This window comes from Lepidothrix coronata, unplaced genomic scaffold (assembly GCF_001604755.1).
Source record: "Lepidothrix coronata isolate B3197 unplaced genomic scaffold, Lepidothrix_coronata-1.0 Scaffold184, whole genome shotgun sequence".
Taxonomy (NCBI): domain Eukaryota; kingdom Metazoa; phylum Chordata; class Aves; order Passeriformes; family Pipridae; genus Lepidothrix; species Lepidothrix coronata.
Genome location: NW_016690364.1, coordinates 1,226,931 through 1,250,132, shown reverse-complemented (window position 1 = coordinate 1,250,132; position 23,202 = coordinate 1,226,931). Strand labels below are relative to the sequence as shown.

The window sequence follows — 23,202 nt, the reverse complement described above, 5'->3', positions numbered from 1 at the left end:
CTTTCATATATGTCTGAGCTCCTCGACTGTTTGTTTGTTAAAACTTTAAAGATGTTTAATTAATCTTCATTTGCTTAAGAACAGAGCAGGTATCTGATGAAACCAAAGGAGTAGGAGGGGGATCAACACTCTTTGCAACTGTGTTTCTCTTGATAAGCCCTTAGTCCTAATTCTCTTTCTAGAAAACTATACAGAACACTGCCACATCTTTTCATTTAAACACAGCAGGGAATTAAGAACACAAAAGAGAGGGCCAGCAGTAGAAACAAAGGACTGCAAATCATGAAGAACAATTTCAGTGAGGTTGGCGAACACATTTCAGGTACCCTACTACACTCTTACTGTCTTCAGCAGTCAAAGCAGCCATGGAATGAAACAGTGGCCGTGGAATGCCTCGGCTGTACCAAGTAAAGAATGCTAATGCTTACCTTGTTATCAAATGTTTCTGTTACCAAACTTCCCATCTCATCTCTAAAAGAGCCCTCCAATCGTAAAGAGATGACTACAAGCCGTAAGAGTCAAGATCAAGTACACGTACACCTTAACATTTTCAATAAATGTACAAATCATTTATTTAAAATTCAAAACTCAGAGATACAAACAAAATACTTAAGAAACAATAAATCCAGAAATGTAAACACTTATAGAAAATATATGAACGGTACCAATTTAACCACCCTGCCATTCTTCACACAAAACAGCAAGAAGTAGAAAGACAAATCAATGCCCAATTGTTCTTTTCTTCTCAAATTTTAGTTTAGAGGTAGAATACTACTGTCAAAGACTCAACAAAATTTAGTTCAGTAGAATTATGCTACAAGTGAATTTAGCCCATATATTTATAAATGTAATGAAACCAAAAAAGAAGATTCTTACTGAGAGCTCTTATACAGTAAAATTTGGTGTGGCACTTTCCAAGAGATAAAGCACCTTTCCTGATAAATACTGTTCTATGTTTTTGCAAGAAAAGGATCATGTGCTTTTCCCATTACTGACATAAAGAAAACAATTAAAAACAGACAGAAAGTCCCAGCTTTTCAGCAGGCATATAGAAAGCAAGTGTTTCTCAGTAACTTAGTCCTAGAAAAATCAATCTGGGGGGAAAAAGTGTAACTATGAAAAAAAGATACTTTGAAAGACTTCATGAATACTTGATGCATACTTATTCAGGTGGCACAGTCCTCAAAGGGGGGGAAAGTTAATACAACAGGGGGGAAAAAAAAAGTGTCTTTTCCACTATCAGAGGAACTGACCAGTTTTTACATTTTATTGTCATTCAGTCAGTCTCCACTCGATGCTACAATTCTATCCTCACAGGAAAAAGCAAATCTGTGTGAGACACAATAGAACATCAAGTCCAGTAAAAATTACCCAGGTAGTCTCAAAGGAATGCATATTCCATTTTTGTTCATCAAATGACCTGCTACAAGTAGAAATTAAGACTGGAATTCTTCAGACAATATATACAAATTCATAAAAAACAAGAACAATTTGCAAGCTCAAATACAAACATTATTCAGAAAAAAAACCAACTTTTTTATATACAGACTGGCTGCTAAGTGTATTATTTAAACTGCTGCATGCAAATACTAGAATCTATGGTTGTTTAAGAAACTTAACTATCAACAATTGTTAGGCTTCTGCAGTTTAGTTTTACAAGGACTTTCTCAAGTATTTGCTGAAGGATATTTGTGGTTTAGAAGCAGCAAAATAAAATTTGCAGTCTTAATGCCTTCTTGCCTTATGGTATAAAACCACTTGTCCCTACCTTCAGAGAAACAGACAAAAGACTAATTTCTGACACAGACTAGCTGAAAATAGGCTTGCATGGGCCAGCTATCTCATTTGGGGCAAAACTATCTGTGTGGTGGAGTTTAAGTAGTCTGAGCTATATTTAGCTGATTTTTCTGAAGCAAATAAAAGAAGCATTTAAACTGTACTCATGGCAGAGCTGACAACATTGCCTGACAAATAACCATTAGTTACCTCTCCCATTACAACTGGAGTATCAGCGCAGCACAAAACACAAGGGACAAACTTTTATTGTACAAAGTACATTCTTCTGTTGAATATGAAGCCTTTTCAAAGGAAAATGTTGAAAGAATACAACATTAACACAGGAAATTTTCAGACATAGGTTTTCATATTTTAGGCCTTCCAATTCCTTTATGAAATTTCCATCATCTCCAAAGGGAGCTGTGCATCCCTATCCAGATAAAAGGATATTACATACCTAGATTAAGAAAACGTATCTAGACAAAGGTGAGTCAATGTTAAGCCATTTTAACTATGATATTTCCAAATCATGATTCTTTGAGAGCTCAAAACAGGACTGAAAGAAGCCATTTTTAAGTATACATCCAGCTTTATTCCTTATTTTTCCACTGTATCCCTCCCTCATTACATCTTTTCCTGTATGCATTTGAATGGTCAGGATGAAAATCTTTTCTATATATACAAACTAATAACATTTTACCCTATAAAAACTAATCCAAAACTTCACCATTCTTTGATTTCTCTATATTTAGGCAACTCATCTTCTACACATGCAAGATACTTTTCAAAACATCAGAAAAAAAACGTTTTGTATTTCACAGTTTCCCTCAAAAAGATAAAGCTGATCATATGTCGGTACATGCTTCGCTGTACCTTCATAAAACCACCTTTGGATATACAGGTTACAAGTTAATAAGGACAACAGCTGACCCAGGCATTAGTTGAAATGCTGCGTTTGTGTTTGCATTCTCAAGTCCTAGTAACAAAGGAAATGTCAATAAACATCTAGGGCTTCCATGAAAAATTAACTTTCACCAAGTCTTCCCCCTTTGACACCTCCAAAATTCAAGTTGTCTCTCCTCTTTTTGACTCTGCAGCCAAAGTGACAATACAAAATAGCAAAATATCTGTGCTCCCTCAGTGTCTTCAGTAAGTGAAACATTTTTATCCAGCAAGTGGTCTAGTTTCTCCCAGGTCCTGTGAATGCAAATAAAGCATTCTGCCACGGAAGAGATTACACCTAACCACTGCCTCTTGAGTGTAAGGTCCAACAACTGTTTCACAGACTGAAATAGCTTATCTCTCAAAACCCAAAGAACATCCCTTTAAAGGTTTACATGAAATTTCTTTCTATGTAACATGTTGACAGTCAAAGAGCCAAGTCCTATGAACTGCAGATCCCCAAGCATGACAGATTTAAAGCCAAGTTCAAAACTTTCAGATGGCAAGGGTATGATCGTGTGGACTACACACTTCTTTGCACAATTATTAGATGTTGTGATACATTAATGCACCCATACCACTTTAGATACCCAAGCACAATTGTGCTCTAATTATGAATATGGTTATGCTACAAATGTGCTGTAACTAGATTCAGCGAGAGAGTGAGCCCATTAAGAACCAACCACCTCAGTTGTTTGGGGTTTTTTCTTAAATGTTACCATGTATGGAAGGCACAATCAAATGTCAGCCCGACTGCAGTGATAGCTCTTTTGAGAAGTTAGTGTCCTAGAACTTTTTCTGGGATAGGGAAAAAGAGATGATGGCTACTCTGTACACAGAGGCAAGCTTTAGTCTTCCAAGGTGAACTTCACCACAGGGCAGATGGCTGGTACAAGTCCAATACACCATTTATGTTCTACATAAAGGCTATTTTAAGGTCTCAAGCAGATACTGGCCTCATACCAAACTCCTGAGTAGTGGTAAATTTCAGCTCAGAACCTGAAGTAGACAAGCAACCAAAGCTTTACAAAAACTAAATTATTTTACCTGGTAGTGTGGCCATAAGAGTCACTTTAAAACAGCACTAGTTGATTTTAATGACACCATAGCACCAGAAGTTAACCTGTGGATTTAGAGAATTACAATAAGCATGTGTCTTTATAGCTGAGAAGTAAACATTAGCAAACTACTGAAACACTGACCTTCCAGTAAACACTGAGAACCACAGCATTAGCAAACTGAACTGATCCCTGTAACTCACAATATCAATTTTTATTTCACTAGTGTCCACCACAAACAACATGGCAAAAACAGATTTCCCTTGCCACTTTTGCTGTATACCAAGATACCTGATCCTTTTCCATTAAAAAGCCCAACACAGCAATGGCTAGGCAAGATACAAGCCCTGTTGTTTGCCCAGTGTTTAAGTGGAAAGCATAGCCTAGGTATCTCAGCATATTTGCTAACAGAGAATGAATACAACTTTTTATCCACACCTAGTTAAAGTGTCAAATACTGGACATACAGGGGGAAAGAAACAAGCAAAAACCCAACAGAAATATGAAAAAATAATTTTAAGTCATGGCATTTGCTTTTAATAGTTATACCTGTAGATAGGAGTAGTTGTGATCCATCAAATGCACTGTCTTGAAAGGCATGCAGATCCAAATCCCACAGTGACATCAGCATCTTTGTGGAGCAAAACATGCCATCAAGTCTGCTGCTGTAACCCAGCAGTGCAGCCTTGGAAATGATGTTCCCAAATCATATGCCCTTTTGAAATTCTTATTTAGTCCTGGCTGCTGCTGGTTCCACTTTGAGTCTTACCTGAGAAATCAGGGAAATTCAACCCCAGGGCAAGCAAAGGCCAAAGCTTATTTGAAGCTCCCTAAGGTCTCTCCTGTAAGTCCCTGTTTCAGTGCATATGTAAATGACCTAATTCCTAGCCAGTAGCTTCAAGTTATTTCCAAAAAGGTCACTGACTTGGACACTGGTTTTCTGGAATGCATCTTTTATACACTGACCAAACTTTTGTTAAAGTCAAAAGCTCTGAAAAGCAACTTCTTTCACCTTTCTCATCAGACTGTATCCTGCCTATGACAGGATGCACTGCCTGTATCAATTCCATTTCTTCCCATATTGTTTCCTTCTCTTTGCAAAAGAAGAACTTAATCTTTCTTTGTAGAAAAAAAAAATCCAATACTTACTGACACATTCACTCAAGTGAATTTACAGCAAACACTACCACTGCCACTCACAACCTTAATCTTCAGATTAATTTAATGGAAGCCAGTTATTAGGATAGCAGTTTTATGTTGGAAAATAAAGTGCATAATGATTGTCACTGAGAACTTTGCTGATTTCAGGGTACTATAGTTAGTGTCAGCCCTCAGCAACATAAATAAAATAGTAAGTACAACATAAATTGGTAACGTGTCAAAATCTAAAACAGCACACATGAAAAATAAGTTTTGTATAAAAGAGAAAAAGAAAGGAAAGTGAAATGGAATCCCTCATCCTTTGTGGAACTGAACCTATTATACAGCTATTCCAACATGCAGCATCTGAAATGAAGAATCACAGTCTGTTTGCTTCCCTTCTACCATTTCTGAATCCAGTTTGTAGCTTTCTGGTGTCTGACTGATTTCACCTTGGATAGGGGAAGATGTATCTTGAGGGAGATCTAGAGAGACAGTGTCCGATGAAGAATCTTGGCTTTCTGCTGAAACAGCGATTTGTGGACAGCTGCCCTCCATTTCCTCATTGCAATCTGTCACTTCATCAGCCTCTTCCAGCTGCTGAACAGATTTCAAATACTGTTTTATTAGTCCGTTATCCTGCTCATTACCAGAGCTCTCTTTACTTTGCCCACATTCCCCATGGCCATCCTCTACATCTGAGGAATATGCTGAAACAGAAGTGCCACACTGTTTGACAGTTTCCATTGAAAGAGAGCTCTCTGTTCCTTCAGCTAAGCTCTTTTCAGAGCTACACAGATCACTGGCGTGAGTCTGATCAGCTGCAGAAGAATGAAAACCAGAATCTGGGAATTGCAACAAAGACTTTTCCTGAAGATCATCACTAGCTGAAACTAACAAAGCAGAATTAACATTTGGTGGGGCTTCTTGCTCAAGTGTGGATGACTGAATAGATGGTTTGGATGAGCATAAAATACTGGCTGAAGGGGTCCCAGTAGCACCTAAATTTTGCATCACTGAAAGCTGCCATTGTTGAAGGGATTTAACCTGTAAAACATAGAGATAAATTCATTATGAAGTGCAACTAAAAGTATTTTGACTTCTAGAGTATTTCTTGCATTCGGCAACCAAGCACTAGTATAAAACCTAAGATAAGAGACATACAAAAGGCTTGATATACCTTTAGGGAAATTTTGTTCTTCCCACTGATAAATCATGGCTTTTAAACCTAGAAGCCCTGACAGAGTACACAAGCTCTCAGTCCAAGTACCTGAAGAAAAAGGAATCTGTTCTTAAAAACAGAAAGGATGGGGAACCATTATGCAATAATCAAAGCTTAAGAAAAGAGTCTTATTTTTGGATGAATAGCTTATTAAAAGATGTATTAATAACTTTCCTACTTCAGAAATGAGTTGCTCACAAGCAACACAGCTTGACATTTCATTTGCCCTGGGTATTTAGCAGTCACATCATTCTTCACGGATCTGCTACATTTATTTAGCTTCCCTTGCATTTTGTCTTCCTTCTCACACCAGGCCACAATTTAGCCTTTAGTAACAAAACCAATGTTTTTGCACTAATCCTTCTGAAAGTTATTTTCCCCCAGAATAAGAATATAGCAAACAACATGGCAATTTGATTCTATGAAGCCACTCAAATCATCAGTGGAAAAAGTAAACCATATTGACTATCTCTTCAGGAGCTACAGTATGAAATAATGCCTTTCAAATTCATATATAAGCAGGAAAACAACAGGACTAAAACTATTTACCTGGTTCCAAAGAAATCTGACAGCTTCCTCCTGTACAAGCCTTTGCATCTTGTCTTCCTCTCTTTCTTTTCTTAGTCTGCAAGAACACACAGCCAAAATTTATGCATCTTAAATAAGCAACATTTGGGTAACAGAGCAACAAGAATACATAAGAATGTCTACTTATATAACAGCACTCCTGAAAAATAAAACAGAGCCTAACATTAAGAAATTACTGCAGTCTGGCTTGCCATCAATACCCAGCTGCTGACTTCAAGTTTCTTTTTTAGTTACATTTAGATTCTGCTTCCTTTTACTGCAGCACATTTGTTGGCTTGCCAATAATTTAAGTGTCTTTTTGGAAACTGAACCTGAGCTCTTATTTTTTCCTGCACAACTATCATCGTCCCCCTCTACAATAACACTTCATTTCAAATTATGCTCTCCCCAGCTGATACCTGGACGCAGTACGATGTGTAAGCATTGGGATTTTCCAGAGGTTCACTGAGCACTCAACTTGATTCACAGAACTTACATCACTTGTGATAGTAAAGAAAAAGCGCCTGGCAGACTGACAGTCCCAGGCTGATAAGTAAATCCAGAATTTCTATCTTACAAATTGAGGAACTTTGATAATGGTCTTATCCGAACATGGACTCACAGGATCAAAAAATAAAGACAGAACAAAACAGTCACATTTTAAAATTGTATCATACAAGGCAGAGGGAATTCTTCTTTTCACCAGCAACAGAGGAACAACTCAATATGGACACTTCATTTATAGACTCTGTAATTGCTAGAAGACAAGTAAAAAAAAAAGTCCAACAATTTCTATTTTGGGTTATCCACAGAAATATGCAAGTCCTGCTAATAGAGGAGTATAAAAATGTGTTCTAACCCAACCCACTCATAGAAGGCACTTTGAGAGTATGTGCATAACTGTGCTTACCTTACAGGAAGTGACCCTGTAAATGTAATCACCATTTCATGTTTCTGATGAGAGGTTCTACTGTGAGTAGTTATATCAAGATCCATTTACACCTGTTATGAAATACCCTGGAGTGATGGTTATATTCATACAGATTTGAAAATACATAGCATGACCTCAACTTACTTTTCTATTTCATGAGTTAAGCAAATTATGTGCTCCTGCATTCTGTGTAGTCGAATTTCATTTCGCACTTCCTTGGCTCGAGGATGGTAGTTCCTCGTGTAAAATCCTCTCCAGCAAGCTTGAAGCTTGGTAGCTGCTTTGGTCATCCTCTGCAGTTCAGCTGCACCTTGGTTAACAACAGCTAATGAATCAGAAGTTTCTCCTGTCATCTGGTCAGGGCAGACAGTTTTTACTCCTGATTTAGCACCTAACAAGGTGCTGGGGTGACTATGAAGAACATGATCTTCAGAGGACACTGAGCAGCTGCCGATATTAGCAGCCAGTCCAGCTGCTCCCGGGTCAGGAGAAGGCAACACCACAATCTCTTTGACATTTTCTTGCATTTCCACACTTCCTACTGCCCTGTTTGTCTGCTCTCTTGTAACACATGAAGCTTCTTGCTTGTTAGTTGTTTCTCTACTATTAACATCTCTCACACATTCAATCACTGTATCATCATCATCTTCTAGGCCCAAACTGATTCCATGTAGCTTCAGGTCCAAAGCGGGAGACACTGGAGACAATCCTGAAGTAACTGGCACGAAAGTAGACTCTGAGGACAAAAGGCTGCTGTTTAGTTTGTCTTCATCTGTCTGTACATCTTCAAGGTATAGATCCTTGTGAAAGCTTCTTTCAAGAGGACAAGTGTTCTTTGCTGCATAGGAATGATCATTGTTTGCACTTGGTCCAACCCAAGAATTCTTCTGGATGACAGGTTCTAGATAGGCAGAAAGCCATATTCAAGTGTTACAGTATTTCAATAACATCTTCATTCAGTTCATAGGGATTCACAATCTGGTTTTGATAGTTAGCACCCAGGTGTGTAAGATGATCTAAAATACTAGTAAAGGTGAGCATTATTTCTGTATAAGGAAAATAACCCCTTAACAAAGTAACATCCACAAACTTGGCAAATACTGGATACAGTAAATTGCACAAACTGCATCCCCTTGGAGAAGTCAACTTTTATAAAATGGAACAGTCAAAGTGATAACTTTGTGCGCATTGGCTTGTGTTTTTCACCTAACAAACCTACCAGCATTTCAAGACATGAATAAGCACGGAACAGTTTTTAGACAACAAAGTATAACTTCAGTTGAAAAAGTCTCCAAAAAAATCAATAGAATAAAATAATAAAATGGTCTTGTTCTGAAATTCTCTCTGCAAAGTTATCTGTGTTGAAAAGAAAAATATCTATTTCCACAGGTTAGATCACAGGTGTAGATTAGCTTCTTACCACTTTCAAGAACCATCTGTGGTTGTTGGGCTGGACTGCTCTGTTCATGAGCAACTGGCACTGTTTTGCTGGGAGCAGAGGTAGGTGGTCCCTCATTTTGGTTTTGATGCATCAACTGCCTCTGGTGGAGTCTAAGCACAAAGTTCCAACAAATTTTGTATTTAAACTTTTTCAGTACGGAAAACATCTAAGAAAATATCAATTACTTCAAAGGAAACAAGTGATCAAAACATTCTAAACAAGAGGTTAGTTATGCAGATCCTTATATCTACAAGACATTAATAGGGCTACTCACAAAGTAGGGGATGGTACAGTCTGTTCCTGCTCCCCTTCCTCCTGCCCCTTTTTTTTCATTAGATGTATCAAAAAAAAAAAAAAGGGAAAAAGAAGAGGAAAAAACCCAACACTCAATTCTGACTGTAGACTAAAAACCATTAAGTACTTCTACATACAAGGAAGGCATGCAGATATTTTAAGTGTCTGATGTAGAATACATTATGCCTATAGGTGTTTGAGGAATGGAGGGAGTGTCTTTTATTTTTGAAAGTGACTGAATCAAGGAATAGATGTCCCCTTTACTAAAGGGACAAAATCCTAGTACAAATGAACAAATATTGCCACAAACTTAAAATCATCCTTTATGAACCCAGAGAAAACACAAGTTGTTTCAGCCCAGCTAAATTAGAAGACCATGAGGTAGAGATCAAACTGCCCTATAAATCAGATATGTGTGTGCATATATACACAGGTGGGAATTTCGGGGGACTGCTTTTTCTGCTGAGGTTTTTTCGGTTTGATTGTTGAGGTTTTTTTAGATTTTTAGAGTTATATTTAGCAAGCCAACTTCCTGAGTTTTCCCCAGAAACATCATGTGAATGTCAGAGCACTTAGCTGGAGATTCCAAGGTGAATATGCTTTTATTGCACCTTCTCCTCCAAAATGGCCACATTTCTATAATTTCTGCCTGGAGGCCAATCTGCACTGACAGTTACCCCTTCCAGATGCTCCCAAGTTTCTGTTCCTTTTGATGAGATACCACCCTCCTGCTTACTACAGGACTATTGTTGCTCAACTTTCTAATCACTATATCTAACATGCAATAAGACCTAGAATTATGTTCTCAATTACACTCTCTAGGAAAGAAACAGAAAGTTCTCACCTTTGCTTACTCAGTATTTTTTCCAGTTTGGCATCCTCTTCAGTCTGGAGTCCGTATGCAGATATGAGAGGACAAACAGTGGCCAAATACTGGACGAGCTGAACATGCTGCCCAGGTCGATATGATCTTCCTTTACCTTGACTGTAGAGCCATTCTGCTTTCAAACTGTTAGGAAGGGGGAAAACAGTCACCATTAACGAATGGCATAAAACCACTAAGTCTCCCTTCACTACTCTTCCTCTAGGGGGTACCCAAGAGCTAATCTACAAATCTAACCAAAACCTGGAACATGTGCAGTGCCCAGGGGAACTGGGAATTTCATTTCCAGAACAAGGAATAAAGTATTCCCTCACATAAGCATCCAAAAAAAAAAACAACCCCTGTCCAAAACTGTGCAGCCTCTGCTTTGTCTGTGTGTAGTCTTTGAGCACTGAAAACACATTTGTGTCAATGAATTTATCATCAAAGCTTTCACAGAAACAGAAGAATTCACACAAACATACAGAACAGGCACAGCGAGCAAATCTTGCCAGAAGTATTCAATAACTGAAATCTGTTTTTAAATTAAATGCACTTCAGTCTGAGAATATTTAATATAATACATATACATATAATAACAGTTAATATAGAAAACCCTATTAGTGACAAAAAAAGAAGTTTAAATTCTAACAGACAACTTTTCAGGAAAGTTATACCATATTATGGTGAAACAGAGCTAAAGTTAGTTTACCTTTGACAAAAAAGGCAGCTTTTCATTTTAGTAATGGGAAAAGAAGGACATTAATGTCCTGGACTACATTGATGTACTGGACTAGAATGTGCTTATACTGGGTAATACTTATGCTTGCACTGTTCTGATGTGCAGAACTTTGTCATATCATAGTGATATGAATGACTACAATGATACACTAACAAGAGATTTGAGCAAAATAATGTGTAACTAATTGATACCAAAAAAAGGCCAAATGTAGAAATGCACACACAAATAAGACCCTTTATAAAAGGGGACATTTGAGTTTCCCACAAGTTACAGCTTTAATATCTGCTGATTGTCACATTCTACAAAGAGGCTGTAAGCTTGGAAAGGGTAACAGACCATTGATAAATTGCTACCAGTTTTGTAGAAGTGCTACTGTGAGTTGAATAACAAAACAAAAGCTTGGCTATACTTCTACATAAACAAACTTGTGATCTTATATAATAATTCCAGTGTCACAGATGAAAAGTTTAGCAAAAGCAACAATGTTAACCAGCCTGTATCTCATACGGTCATTAGCAACACAAACACAATTTCAGATCATTAGCACTTTTTAATTTTTTTTTCATTATTTAAGAATGCAATTTCAGCTTAGCCAAATTTTATTTATTAATTTTAGAGATTTAATATAATTATGTCACCTTTCCTTCTGAGAAATCACATATCCATCAAGAACTTTAAGGTTCAGACACCAGCTGACAATATATGGCCTGTAGTCAAAGCCAGGGACAGAAGGTGTGGCCATCACACAAGGATTGTTCATAATCGACAGCTGTTCCAACTGACGAAGAGAACTCAGGAAAGAAACCTTGACAAAATAAGACACATTTGTTATCTGAACCCACTAAATGCTCACAGAATGTACCACATTTCCTAGATGCAGCCAGACATCTCATGCAAAACAACAGAATTACAAACACATTAAAAAGCACATTTTCTTTTTGAACACAACACCTACAAAGGACCTTCTACCAACTACTGTCATTTTCCCATTAATTCTTATGTAAGTACTATTAGCCCTTGGAAAGTATTAGCTTCTCTTAAAATCTGGGAATAGAGCTTTATGTATGGAAAGGTTTAGTATTTCTATGATTCCAGTTTAGTACAACGGGTGTTGGATTTTGACACAAAAAAAAAAAACACCAAAAAAAGGCAAGCCAAAAAGCTGAAGAAACACTATTCTGTTTTGAAGAGAAATGTATTACCAAAACAAGATTTTCTTTCCAACATGAACTCCCAACCAAGTTTTGGCTGCTACTTATATTAAAACAAACAAACAAACAAAGCAATAAAGACAAAAGTCACAGGCAGATTATTTGTTCATCTTATACAGTGCTTGAAAAATAGGTCAGTTGCAACAAGTGCAATTCTCTGTTCTAAACACAGTAGCTGCAGAAGTTCTCTGCAGCAGTTAATCAGCTCAGCTTTCAACTTTCAGTCATGACAAGCTATGAATTTAGTCCTAAAGTATACTTTTGACAGCCTTGAATAACAAAAATATAAAAGAGAAAAGGCAAAGTTTCTTTCCAGGTTGAATTTTAAAGGTATCACCTAGCTCGTGCAGCTAATGCAAGTACAGTTACTGCATATAAACTATTAAAAGTTACTTCCATCAGCATGGGTTGTTTTAAAGAAGAGAGCCCACTCTCAGCTACAACCTCAAAAAAAATTGTTCAACTACCTGCTTTTGGTCTACCTAATGGAAGGGTGATGTATCTTCTATATTTTACCTCATTTAAGTCTCTGATTTCATTTTCTGCCAAAGAAAAAACAGTCAAACTCTGAGGCAGGCAGACAGGGGCCGTGCGAAGTGAAGTTATAATATTTCCATGTAGCAACAGAGTCTATAAAATAAAAATATGGTGATGAAATGTATGTTTGATCAAACCCCCCATATTTCTTGTTCAGGCATTACCTGCAAAAAACATGCAAAAGAACTATAATTAAGGTTTTCTCGTCACAGTTACCAAAAAATGTATTTGGAAACACTTTTTATCTACAGTGTTCATGCTAAAAGAGTTAACAGTATGCTTTGTCTTGATTCATGACAGAAGTTAAGAGAACAAAGAGCTATGAACAAGATCTCACCATCATATCTTTATCAAAATCATTATAGAAAGTTATAGCAAAATCACTGCCTTGGTTCCTGCAACTTGGAAACAAGGAAAAGAATTCTTACATGCTTCCCTTTAGATATGACAGTAATTCATTAAAATGCTTTAAAAGCTAGTTTGAATTATCAATGTTTTTAAAGGCAGAAATTTCCTTATGTAAAGAATGTAATGAAAATAGAGATAAAATAACATCTACCTTCAGCGATGTAAGCTTGGAGAGATCACCTAATTGAGCTATGTTATTGTCTGATAGATCAAGATGCTGAAGAGACAGACAGGAATTGATTTGTTCAATGACCTACAAAAATAAAAAAGTCAATTACTCACAGTAACTCTCTTTTCGTCACTAAATAAAACCAGGTATCAATAACTATAAATTATTTTGAAAGCTAAAAAAATAACTGGATAAGTAACCCAAAATAAAAACCATGTTTTAACACAGTTTCATTTTAAAGCTGATACTTCTTTTTCCTATTTTCGTGACTGTTTCCTTATTCTCGTTATATTTTGATATCAAACCTCTTATTTTGTCCTAGCCAACTGTAGTCCAAAAGCTGCCTTCTTCTATTTCATTAATCAGTAAACACAAAACATCAACATTTTTGTTCCACTCAAAACCAGAAATGTATTCAGATTTCTTTGCTTACAAGACTAGATTCTGGAAAAAAACGCAAAAGAACAAATACTTTACCTTAAGGTTATTTCCTGCCAAGTTTAGCCATTCCAGGTGCACCAAATCCTTCAGCCCTTCCACGTACCCAATGCTGTTATGAGGCAAGTTGAGCACCCGGAGCTTGGTCAGTTTTGCTACACCCATCATTCGCACCAAACGGTTGTTGGCTACAGAGAGCTGCAGATGGACACACAGTTAAAAGGAAGAGTTTTAACTACACAGACAGAATAGGCTTTTATGTTTAATAGTTAAAAATCTACTCCAAACAGGAACTTCTTCAATCTACGTATTTAATTTCCAAATAAATAAATAACACAAACGACCCGCAAGAGCCAGGAAATAAATTACTGATCAAAGAGCGTTGTCTTCAACTCACTCTGTAAACTTAAGAGGAAATTCTCCTAGCAACACCTAAATAAAGGAGAAAGAATGAGGAATCGCGTCATATGAAAATAAGATTTTAAATCCAGAATTGCCAATTCACTGTGCAAATTGTTGCCCCATTCCTGGTGTAAAATTGTACTTACTGTCAACATGGCAGAGGACAAAATATGTTTCACATGATTAACAAAAAAGTCCTGTGCTAACAGGACTGTAGATCACAAACTGTTTAAAGAATAGATCCTGATTAGACAAACACTTCAGTAACATGACTGCCAAGCTGACTCTGGTGAAGGTTTGTTGTAGCAACAAACCCCACCTCTCCCATCTCAATTTAGCTTGTCTATAGAAACTATTGGGCAGCTTTGAGTTTCTCTGGAGGTACTTTCAGTGATAATAAAGTTATTTTTAATGTTACAAAGCACAAGTATCCAAAAGCTCAGTGGTATCAAAATTTGGGTTATCAGTGACTTTTCTAAGTGTTCTTACGATGCCCCCTCCCATTAGGATTTATTTAGTTCATTTTTAGTTGCCTAGGTAATGCACAAAACAGCCTCCTCCACAATCAACTGTAGACTGAAAAAAACAAAGCTATTTTAGCCATCTTTTTTTTTTAATGCTAGTTTACTTTGATTACATAATACAACCTTAAAGCATAAGATGCTAACATCACAGTACCATTATTTCATAGCAACATCAAGTCAAGTAATACTGACCTGCATCAGATTCCTGCATTTTTCCAAGTGTTCCAATTTAATTATCTGGTTTTTGTCCAGAATCAGAGTCTGAGTATCAGCATCACAGGGTAAGGCTGGACACAGTTTTTGCAATCCTTGACCTGAGCAGTTGACTACTAAGCCTTAGAATAAAAAGGAGAAAAAAGACAAAAAGGGCACCACAAAGTTTATGTATGAGAACATGGACTGAAAAAGCAACGCAAGATAAACCGATTTGTTTTATAATGCATGCAGATAATTTGGAAATACAGGTTAAGTTTCTTTTCCATGTAAAACTGAAGCAAATTACTTCAGTCCAAACACCTCAGAGTAACTGATCCAGTTACTCAAAGATATGCCTTCCAGACCCTGTCACAGTAAAGAATTCTGTCAGAATTCTGGGAAAGTCAGTAACAGACCCTCTGAAATGAGAAGCAGAGCAAAAAAAAAAAATAAAGCAATTGGTAGCTAAATTTAAAGGTGTCATCCTCAAAACCTCAAATTTCAAAAGAGACTAAATTTTTAAATTCTTCAGAGATTTCAAGTTTTGAGCAGCTTGACTACTAACCATGTATGTGTAGGCATTCTATCTAAACTAAGAATCCATTCTTACAACTATACTACAGTACTGGTGGCATTGGGCAGGAACAAATTGTAAACAGGCTAGCATACCACTTAATAATGGAACACACAATTAAAATGCTCCATGTAAAAAGTGTTGCTATATAAAGTTAAAAGGCAAACATTTGCCATCTACGGGGAGCTCGAATGACTGCGTACCCATAGTGACACCCAATAATAATAATTTTCACACATTAAGCCTCTGCTGCGCATTTTATGTACAAACACCATCGTAGTGCTTGATCTTCTCTCCCTATCTGCTCAGAAAATAACACTGCCTTTTTCAGCAGCATGTCTCAAATAGTGTTCTTACCCCAACATGCCATACATATTAATATTCTTACAGTTTACAGGCTTTTAGGGTTTAGTTATGCTACGAGTAGAGACAAACTGAAGAGCAGTAATGCAGAGCCAGCAACACCAGAAACAGTCACACTCCTGTCTTTGCACGTTCAGGGAGAAGGTACTGCATGTCTTCCATTTAAGTTGTCACCTCTGCAACCCCCTGGTCACTTTAGTTAAACACAGAAACTTTGTATCTGCCCATTTATCCCAGGGTTTGTTACAAAAATTCACAACTGACCCCTGAGGACCTAGGAGAAATGCTTGGACCCACAGTACAGAACTACAAGAGTAAATCTTTTATTCGTGCGTCCTTTTATTCACACAGGAGGTGCCCCTTTCAAACTGAGGCACCTGCAGTGTGGCTTCACAAGTGGTTGTTACAGCTTTAAAGCACTCAGGTACAACACGACCTGACTACTTGCTACTCAACACACATCCATTTGCCAAGAAACTGTATTTCTATGGTGTCACCATCCACCTGCTTCTCTATAGATCGAGACATCCCTGCAGTCAGTCTTGCTATAATCACTTATGTATGATACCAGACAATGGGAGGGTTTCCCAGAGGTGTTAAAGGGGGTAGCTGCCTCTTTATTGTTTGTGAGCACCCTCAAGATTCAGAGAAGCACAGGTTCCTGTTTCAAAACGGTCTGTCCTTCTCCTCCTTGCAACAAGCTGGGGTCCTCTACTTTGCTTGCTTAAGCAAGAACACAGGTATTCAGTATACAGCATGAACTACATATATAGTTCCTCCATCCCTGGCAGTGTTCAAGGCAAGGCTGGATTGGGCTCTGAGCAACCTGGTGTAGTTGAAGGTGTCCCTGTCCGCAGTAGGGGGGATGGAACGAGATGATCTTCAAGGTCCCCTTCCAACCCAAAGCATTCTATGATATACAGCTTTAAGAAATCAATATGATTTCATACTATAAAGACTCATTGGTACAATACTTCGGAAACGAGATTTTCCTAATAGGCTTTCAGGAACCAGGAAAACGTTCCAGAAATCCTTATTACTCGTTTGGCAGGAAGCAAGGAACTGCACCCTCAGAAGAGGGGCTGTCTTCCCAAGACCTCTCAGCCCTCCACTGTAGGGAAAACGGGCCTTATTTCGTTCAAATCCTGGCCTGTAAAGCTCCTACAAGGCTGCGGGATGCTCCAGCACGATGGACAGCCGCTTGTCCTGCCCCGAGCCAGGCCCATTCCCCAGGGCGGGCAGCCGTGCCCACGCCGCTCTCCTCGCCCCCCTGCCCCGACCGCCTCCAGCCCGCCGGGGAGCGGGCACAGCGCGGGGGGAACCGGGGAGCGGCCGAGCCGCCCCTCAGCCCCGGAAGGAGGGAGAGATCCCGGGCCCCCCCCGCCGAGGCCCCCGCGCCCCTCCGAGCGCCACCGCGGCTTTCGGGACCCGCGGCACACAGCGGAGACCCCAACAACGCAGCCCCGCCGGCCCCCGAGCGGGGCTGCCCTTACCCGCTCCGGCCGCCTCGTCCCTTGCCTTGGCCGCAGCGGCCGCCATGCCCCGCGCCTGACAGCGCCGCCAGGCAACCGAGCGCCGATCCACCCCGCCCCGGGGACACCGCGGCTTTTATCCCGGGCAGGGCGGTGAGTGTCGCGCTCGGCCGGGATGGGTCGGCCCGGCCGGGTGAGCGCTCGGCCAGCCCAGCCCCCGCCCTCCCGCGGTGCAGCCGGGACGCCCCTTCCCGGCCCTTCCCTCCCGCTCCCGTCGGGCCCCGCGCGCTCCCGACACCGCCCCCGGCGCGCTCCCCGCCCCTCCGGCCCTTCGCCGCCGCCGCCGCCATCATGAAGTGAGAGCCTCCGCCGCCCCATCCGGCTCCATCCGCCGCGGGGAGGCCGCCGCGGGGCCCCGGCCGCCTCCCCCGGCCCCCCGCGCCCTCCCCTAACTCTTCTCTCCCACGCAGGGTCGAGCTGTGCAGCTTCAGCGGGTACAAGATCTACCCGGGCCACGGCCGCCGCTACGCCCGCACCGATGGCAAGGTGAGGCCGAGCTGAGCCCCTCGGGGCCGGACGGGTGCGAGGAGGGCTGCGGGCCCGCGGAGAGGCCGGGCTGTGCGATTGGTGTTGCCCGGGAACGCCGCCGGTGTGGCTCGGGGCCTGTCCGAGTTGCGGGTGTTGAGTGGTGCGAGGGCAGCATCGCTGTCCAGGTGCTGTGGCGTGGGGCTGGGTTTTAGGATGCGGTTTGGAAAGCATGTCTCAGAGCAGCAGGTATTCTGCTTGGACATCCTGCATCTAATGCTGGGGTTTGCTGCTGGTCTTGGAAATGAGTTGGGTACAGATGGTTAGGGTGGAATAGGGAGGAGAGCTCTTTCAGGGCATCGTGTCACATGTAGACAGGACTGTCTTTTCAGGCCTGCAAAAGGAGGGGTTGGGTTTTGGGTATCATAACGCAGTCATCTTGCTGTATAGAATGACAGCTAAGGAAATAAACTGGTTGAATCCTCGTGTGCTCTCCTGGGAATTAGGCTATGCTTAAAATCGAATTGTACAGCTAATAATAAATTAGCCTGTTTATTCTGCCTGTTGTTTTAGACAAGCAGGTTCGTATATCTGTGCAAGAAGGAATTGGGTGGAGCATTGGTCTCCTGTCTTCCTTAGGCCAAGTTTTGACTCACTCCCACATACAGGAAGTAGTACATAGTTACTTGAGGACAGACACTTGAAAAGTATGATGTTATCTTCTAAAATTTTTAATAGTCAGAGCTGTGTTAAAGAAATACAAAGGCATCACTGTTGGAAAACACCGAGTCAGAGATTTACTTCATGCAAACTGTGATAATGTCATTCATAAAACACTTTGCCTTCACAGGTTTTTCAGTTCTTGAATGCAAAATGTGAGTCTGCATTCCTTTCCAAGAGAAACCCCCGTCAGATCAACTGGACTGTTCTGTACAGGCGTAAACACAAGAAGGGACAGTCAGTAAGTACATACCAACTAAAGGCTGCCAGAAGATGTGGACACTGGTCTGTTAGAGCTCAATTGAGCACACTGCTGTTCAGCAGAAGTGTGACCCATATAACCAGGATGACAACTGACCAATAAGGGTGAAAATGTGATCGCAGTTTCATGAGTTGATACACTGCTTTGTGGTTTAAAGGTAACCAGTTCAGCAAAAACATTATATTTGGGTTGTAGCACTCAGAGCCACAGTAGGTTCAGTAGATCTTAACAGTTGTAGGAATGGCATGTTTTAAAAGATTAGGGAAGGTGAGTAATGCTATTTAATATGCAGACTGTCTAAAAGTTTGATCTTGTAAACTTCCTGAATGGTGACAGCATAGATGATTTGGGAGTTTAGGGGGCAGGGATGGCACTTCTCATGTACTCTCTTTGAAAACCTTGGGCTGTAGCTTAGCAGAAGGCTTTTCCTATGTTGTTACCCCATGAAAAAGATAAATCACTAAGGCATGTAGCATGAGGTATTTCCAGTGCTCTCGTTTAAACTTGCACAGCAGAAGAGCATTTAGTGAGAGCTCACATCAGTGCTGAAAGTCAGTGTTTTTACCAGTTTGTTTGAAGAAGGGAAGTTGGTGATCGATGGCTTACACTGCTGCCTAGCACTTGATCCCACCTGAGGAGATGTGGAGTGTCTTCCTTTCAGAAGATTGAATCAAATGGACTTTATCCCCCCTCTTTTTTTCCTTCTGTGAGTTACAGAAGGCTGAACTTCTGACGTTCTTCCAAAATATTTTTTCTTGGGACCTTGCTGTAGAAGCCTCAAAGATAAGGGAGCTAATGCATGTTCTCAAACACCGAGACCTGGATAGCCACGAAGCCATCCGAGGATTGTTGGTAACACACTGAGAAAGAACAGGAAGTGGCTGGAGAAGGGGCCACACAGAGGCAGGGCAGCAACCAACAGAAGAAATCGCCAAAGTGAATAAAATTCTACTTCAGTGCCCAGTTTTATAACAGCTTCAATCTCAATAGCACCTTGTTTCTGTAATTGTCTTTAGCCATTTATTTAATGTCTTGTGATGCTAATTTTCTTCATCTTGTGCCATTGTAGGAAGAGATACAGAAGAAGCGCACGCGCCGCGCTGTCAAGTTCCAGAGAGCCATCACTGGTGCCTCTCTGGCTGAGATTATGGCTAAACGAAACCAGAAGCCTGAAGTACGCAAAGCACAGAGGGAACAAGCTATTAGGTGAGAAGTCAAAGATCAGTGGGATTTTTAGTTTGTTTTTAATCAGTATATTTGTGTGTAATATCTTGGCAAGAGACTGTAGCAGCAAAGAAGAGTCTCTTTTTGCCCTCTCCCGTAGTGAAAATAATTTTTTTTGTCCCACAGAGTCCTGCTGTCTCTGTTGTAGTCACCCTAGAGGGTAGTGAATGCAGAGGAGAAATCTGCAATAATGCATCCTATTCCTGACCTTAGGGAGCTCTTACAGTGCTGAGACAAAGAAACAGTGAATGGCAGACTCGGATAACTGTTCCTCTTTTTGTGTTAATTAACAGAGCTGCAAAGGAAGCCAAGAAGGCTAAGCAGGCGACCAAGAAAACAGCTGTTTCTGCTGCAAAGGTGAGATATAGTAGACAAAAAGAAATCATGAAATGGAATACACCATGTTGTAACACAACACACAACATTCTGCTGCAGGACTTAATTGGAAATGCCCATTTCTGTTTTGAGGAAGCGTTTGCATATTTTTGCTTTTGATCTGAAAACACCTTGACCAGACTTCTAGTAAAGTTAAACATACACAAATAGCTGAACAGAATTAACTTTTTTTTTTACAGAATAAATAAATATTACAGTAAAACAACTTTCTGGCTATATGTTAGATATACTTAATAGATAAAAAACTTGGTTGGATGTAACATTTTCACTGTCTAGGGACTTAATACCAATATATTGATGAGTGCCACCATCTATTTCATTATTACTTATGAATTAATACCCTATGCTGGCATGATACATGTTGTAGGCTTGGTGGTATGTGTGTAAACATCTATTAACATGATTCTCATCTGAGAGATTGTAATTCTAATCTGAGCTGATTTAAATTGCCTAATTTGTGTCAAAAATATATACAGGGATGCTTTCAGGACTGCAGATAAATTGCTTCTCTTTGTTCATACCTATTTCTCTCTAGGCTCCTACAAAGGCAGCACCAAAGCAGAAGATTGTGAAGCCTGTCAAGGTTTCTGCTCCCCGTGTTGGTGGAAAGCGCTAATTTGCCAAGCTGTTGGTCATGCTGAATAAACATCTTGTTAACTTTCATTACTTGTGCCATGTTCTCCTCAACTATGTGAGATAACACTGAAGAGAATGAATCTGTGAAATAACTATGTCTGTTTTTTGCAGACTGAAAAACATCTTATTGCCCTAAAACACTTGTTTTTTGGACAATCTGCAGTATTGGTACCTTTCCCAAGTCGTTAACAACTGGCTCATTGACAGGGAAGGTGGAGCTGGTGTTCGCAGGGAGTTCTTGCTGGAGGACAGCACAGCACATAAGTTTATTTTGCATCTGTGACAAATGACATAAAAAGAGGTTTCTAAGCTCAAGAGATGCAAACTGAAGTGGGGGTGAAGCAGTGCCATTTGTAAGACACCTAGAAAGGTTAATGCAGTTCCTGTGTTGTGCAATGCATGTAGCAAGATGTAGAGAATCAAAGGAGGAAAAGGTTGAAAAAAGGGACTGAATCGTTTCATGGACTATGTGGCTCTTAAAGGTTCACATGCAATTCATGGGTCAGGAAGTAACAAAATGATGGATTACTGGAAGCTGTTGTCAGGAAAAAGATGCCTGTGAAGGTTGAATGTGTTCAAATGCAGCTGACAGTACATGCTTGCTTAAAGCCTGTTTAATGAGGTTCATATTTAACTTCCAGAATGCAGATGGGGTTCCCCTTAGTAATTCACCCTCCCACCACTAGAGGGATTGAAATTTCTCATGGGAAATACCTGCCTGCCTTAGTAATTGTGCTGTGCAGACAACATGCCCAAACTTTGCCACAGTTTTGCTGGACACCAATAGCCCTGGCAAAGCAAAGTCCTCTGACTTACCTACCAGAACCATAACAGAAGACAAACCTATTTTCTGGATGAGCTACTTCTCAATTTACTGATGCCACATCTTGATGCCTGTTAGCTTTGAGGGCTTGCTTTGGTATCCTACTAAACTGGTCAAGGAAGCAGCTGTGTTCTTACAGTTCTGCTTCCTGCAGTTCTTTAGGGCTTCAAACCCACAATGGCTGTAATGGGCACTCTGGGTTACAGGCTGTATTTTTGAGTTATGCTTTGTTTTGAGTTTCCTAATAAAATAGATATGGGTCTGAGTGAAGTCTTCAACCCTTTTAAAAAAGGCCCAGCTTGATTACATTAATGGGATTTGCCCCATTACCTTCCAAACAATTCTGCTTTTTGGTAATTAAAAAATGCGTAGGAGCTGCTCATGTTTAGAATGAGATTGAAGGCTTTTAAACTGATTAAGATACTTGAAAGTGAAGGAGCCAGAATCTGGAAAGGATTTTTAGTCATCTAAAACTGAAGGCTGGAAACACCACTGAAAATTACTGATACTAGTGGTGATGATACAAATCCTGATCATGTCAAGTGTCATACAAAGCACCTGGTACCCCGTGCCCTTGTGAAAGTTTTCAGCTAAAAAGCTGAAAAAGAAGATGAGCTTTTACAATCTGCTTGAAATACCATTAATATAAACTGTCACATAGGACTAATTTATAAGACACTATTTGTTAATTCTTTGAAGTTTGCAGGCTTTGGCTGCCTGGTGTTACTGCAGAGGTGCCCTGAAATGCTTCTTCCTTGATGTTTATGGCTGAGTTCTAAATGATCTGGTGGAGTAACAGCTCATCAGGTTACTCCTGTCACAAGCTATGCTTCAAGTGAGTGAAGCAGCCTGTTCAGAGCAGGACATTAACCTCAACATAGTTGTAATACAGGGAATTAACATGGGAATTAATATCGTGTTTTCCTAATGCAATGTCATTGATCCTCTATCACGTATTTATCACCAAAAATTGAATACTTAAATTGGTCATAGGCCCAAAAAATAGGTTGAAAAGGATCTCCAAAGGTCAGCTACTCCAACGCCTTCCTCAAAGCATGTCTATTTTACATCAGGTTGCTGAGATGAGTATCCAGCTGAGGTTTGAACAGCTCCAAGGACAGAGGTCCCAGAACCTCTTAGGGCAACCTGTTCCATTATTCGACCACCACCATCGTTAAAAAAAAAACCCAAACAAACAAAAACCACAAAACACCCTCCCTTTTATATATAAACGGAATCTTCCGTCAGCCTCGCTCCATCCCGTCGGTATCCCTGTGTGGGGACCCCTGTGCTCCCAAGTACCGAGCGCAGGGGAAGGGTCACTGCTGCGGCGCCCTTGGCTGGGCTG

At 40.1% G+C, this 23,202-nt stretch overlaps 2 protein-coding genes across 6 annotated transcripts; one reads left to right on the top strand and one right to left on the bottom strand.

The window, feature by feature from the left end:
* Positions 1-525: 525 nt before the first annotated feature.
* On the bottom strand, positions 526-17,450 carry CEP97 (centrosomal protein 97). 5 transcript variants are annotated; one of them, XR_001877406.1, is made up of 13 exons: positions 17,290-17,450; positions 14,857-14,999; positions 13,778-13,936; positions 13,283-13,384; positions 12,703-12,816; positions 11,614-11,780; positions 10,216-10,380; positions 9,057-9,187; positions 7,781-8,537; positions 6,688-6,763; positions 5,369-5,963; positions 3,766-3,841; positions 527-2,206 (listed from the first exon to the last, which is right to left on the bottom strand). XR_001877406.1 is itself a non-coding variant. In XM_017830889.1 (12 exons), exons 1-12 carry the CDS (start codon positions 17,333-17,335, stop codon positions 3,837-3,839), a joined length of 2,460 nt encoding a protein of 819 aa, XP_017686378.1. In that variant the 5' UTR covers positions 17,336-17,450; the 3' UTR covers positions 527-3,836. The 5 variants fall into 5 exon arrangements, 2 of the variants coding, with proteins under 2 accessions (XP_017686377.1, XP_017686378.1); XR_001877404.1 differs by having other exon boundaries at positions 526-2,206; positions 3,766-5,963; positions 17,290-17,449; XR_001877405.1 differs by having other exon boundaries at positions 526-3,841; positions 4,326-5,963; positions 17,290-17,449.
* A 121-nt stretch (positions 17,451-17,571) lies between these two features.
* Positions 17,572-21,058, top strand: RPL24 (ribosomal protein L24). The gene is made up of 6 exons (XM_017830850.1): positions 17,572-17,624; positions 17,739-17,814; positions 18,644-18,754; positions 19,845-19,981; positions 20,293-20,356; positions 20,931-21,058. Exons 1-6 carry the CDS (start codon positions 17,620-17,622, stop codon positions 21,009-21,011), a joined length of 474 nt encoding a protein of 157 aa, XP_017686339.1. The 5' UTR covers positions 17,572-17,619; the 3' UTR covers positions 21,012-21,058.
* Positions 21,059-23,202: the final 2,144 nt, after the last annotated feature.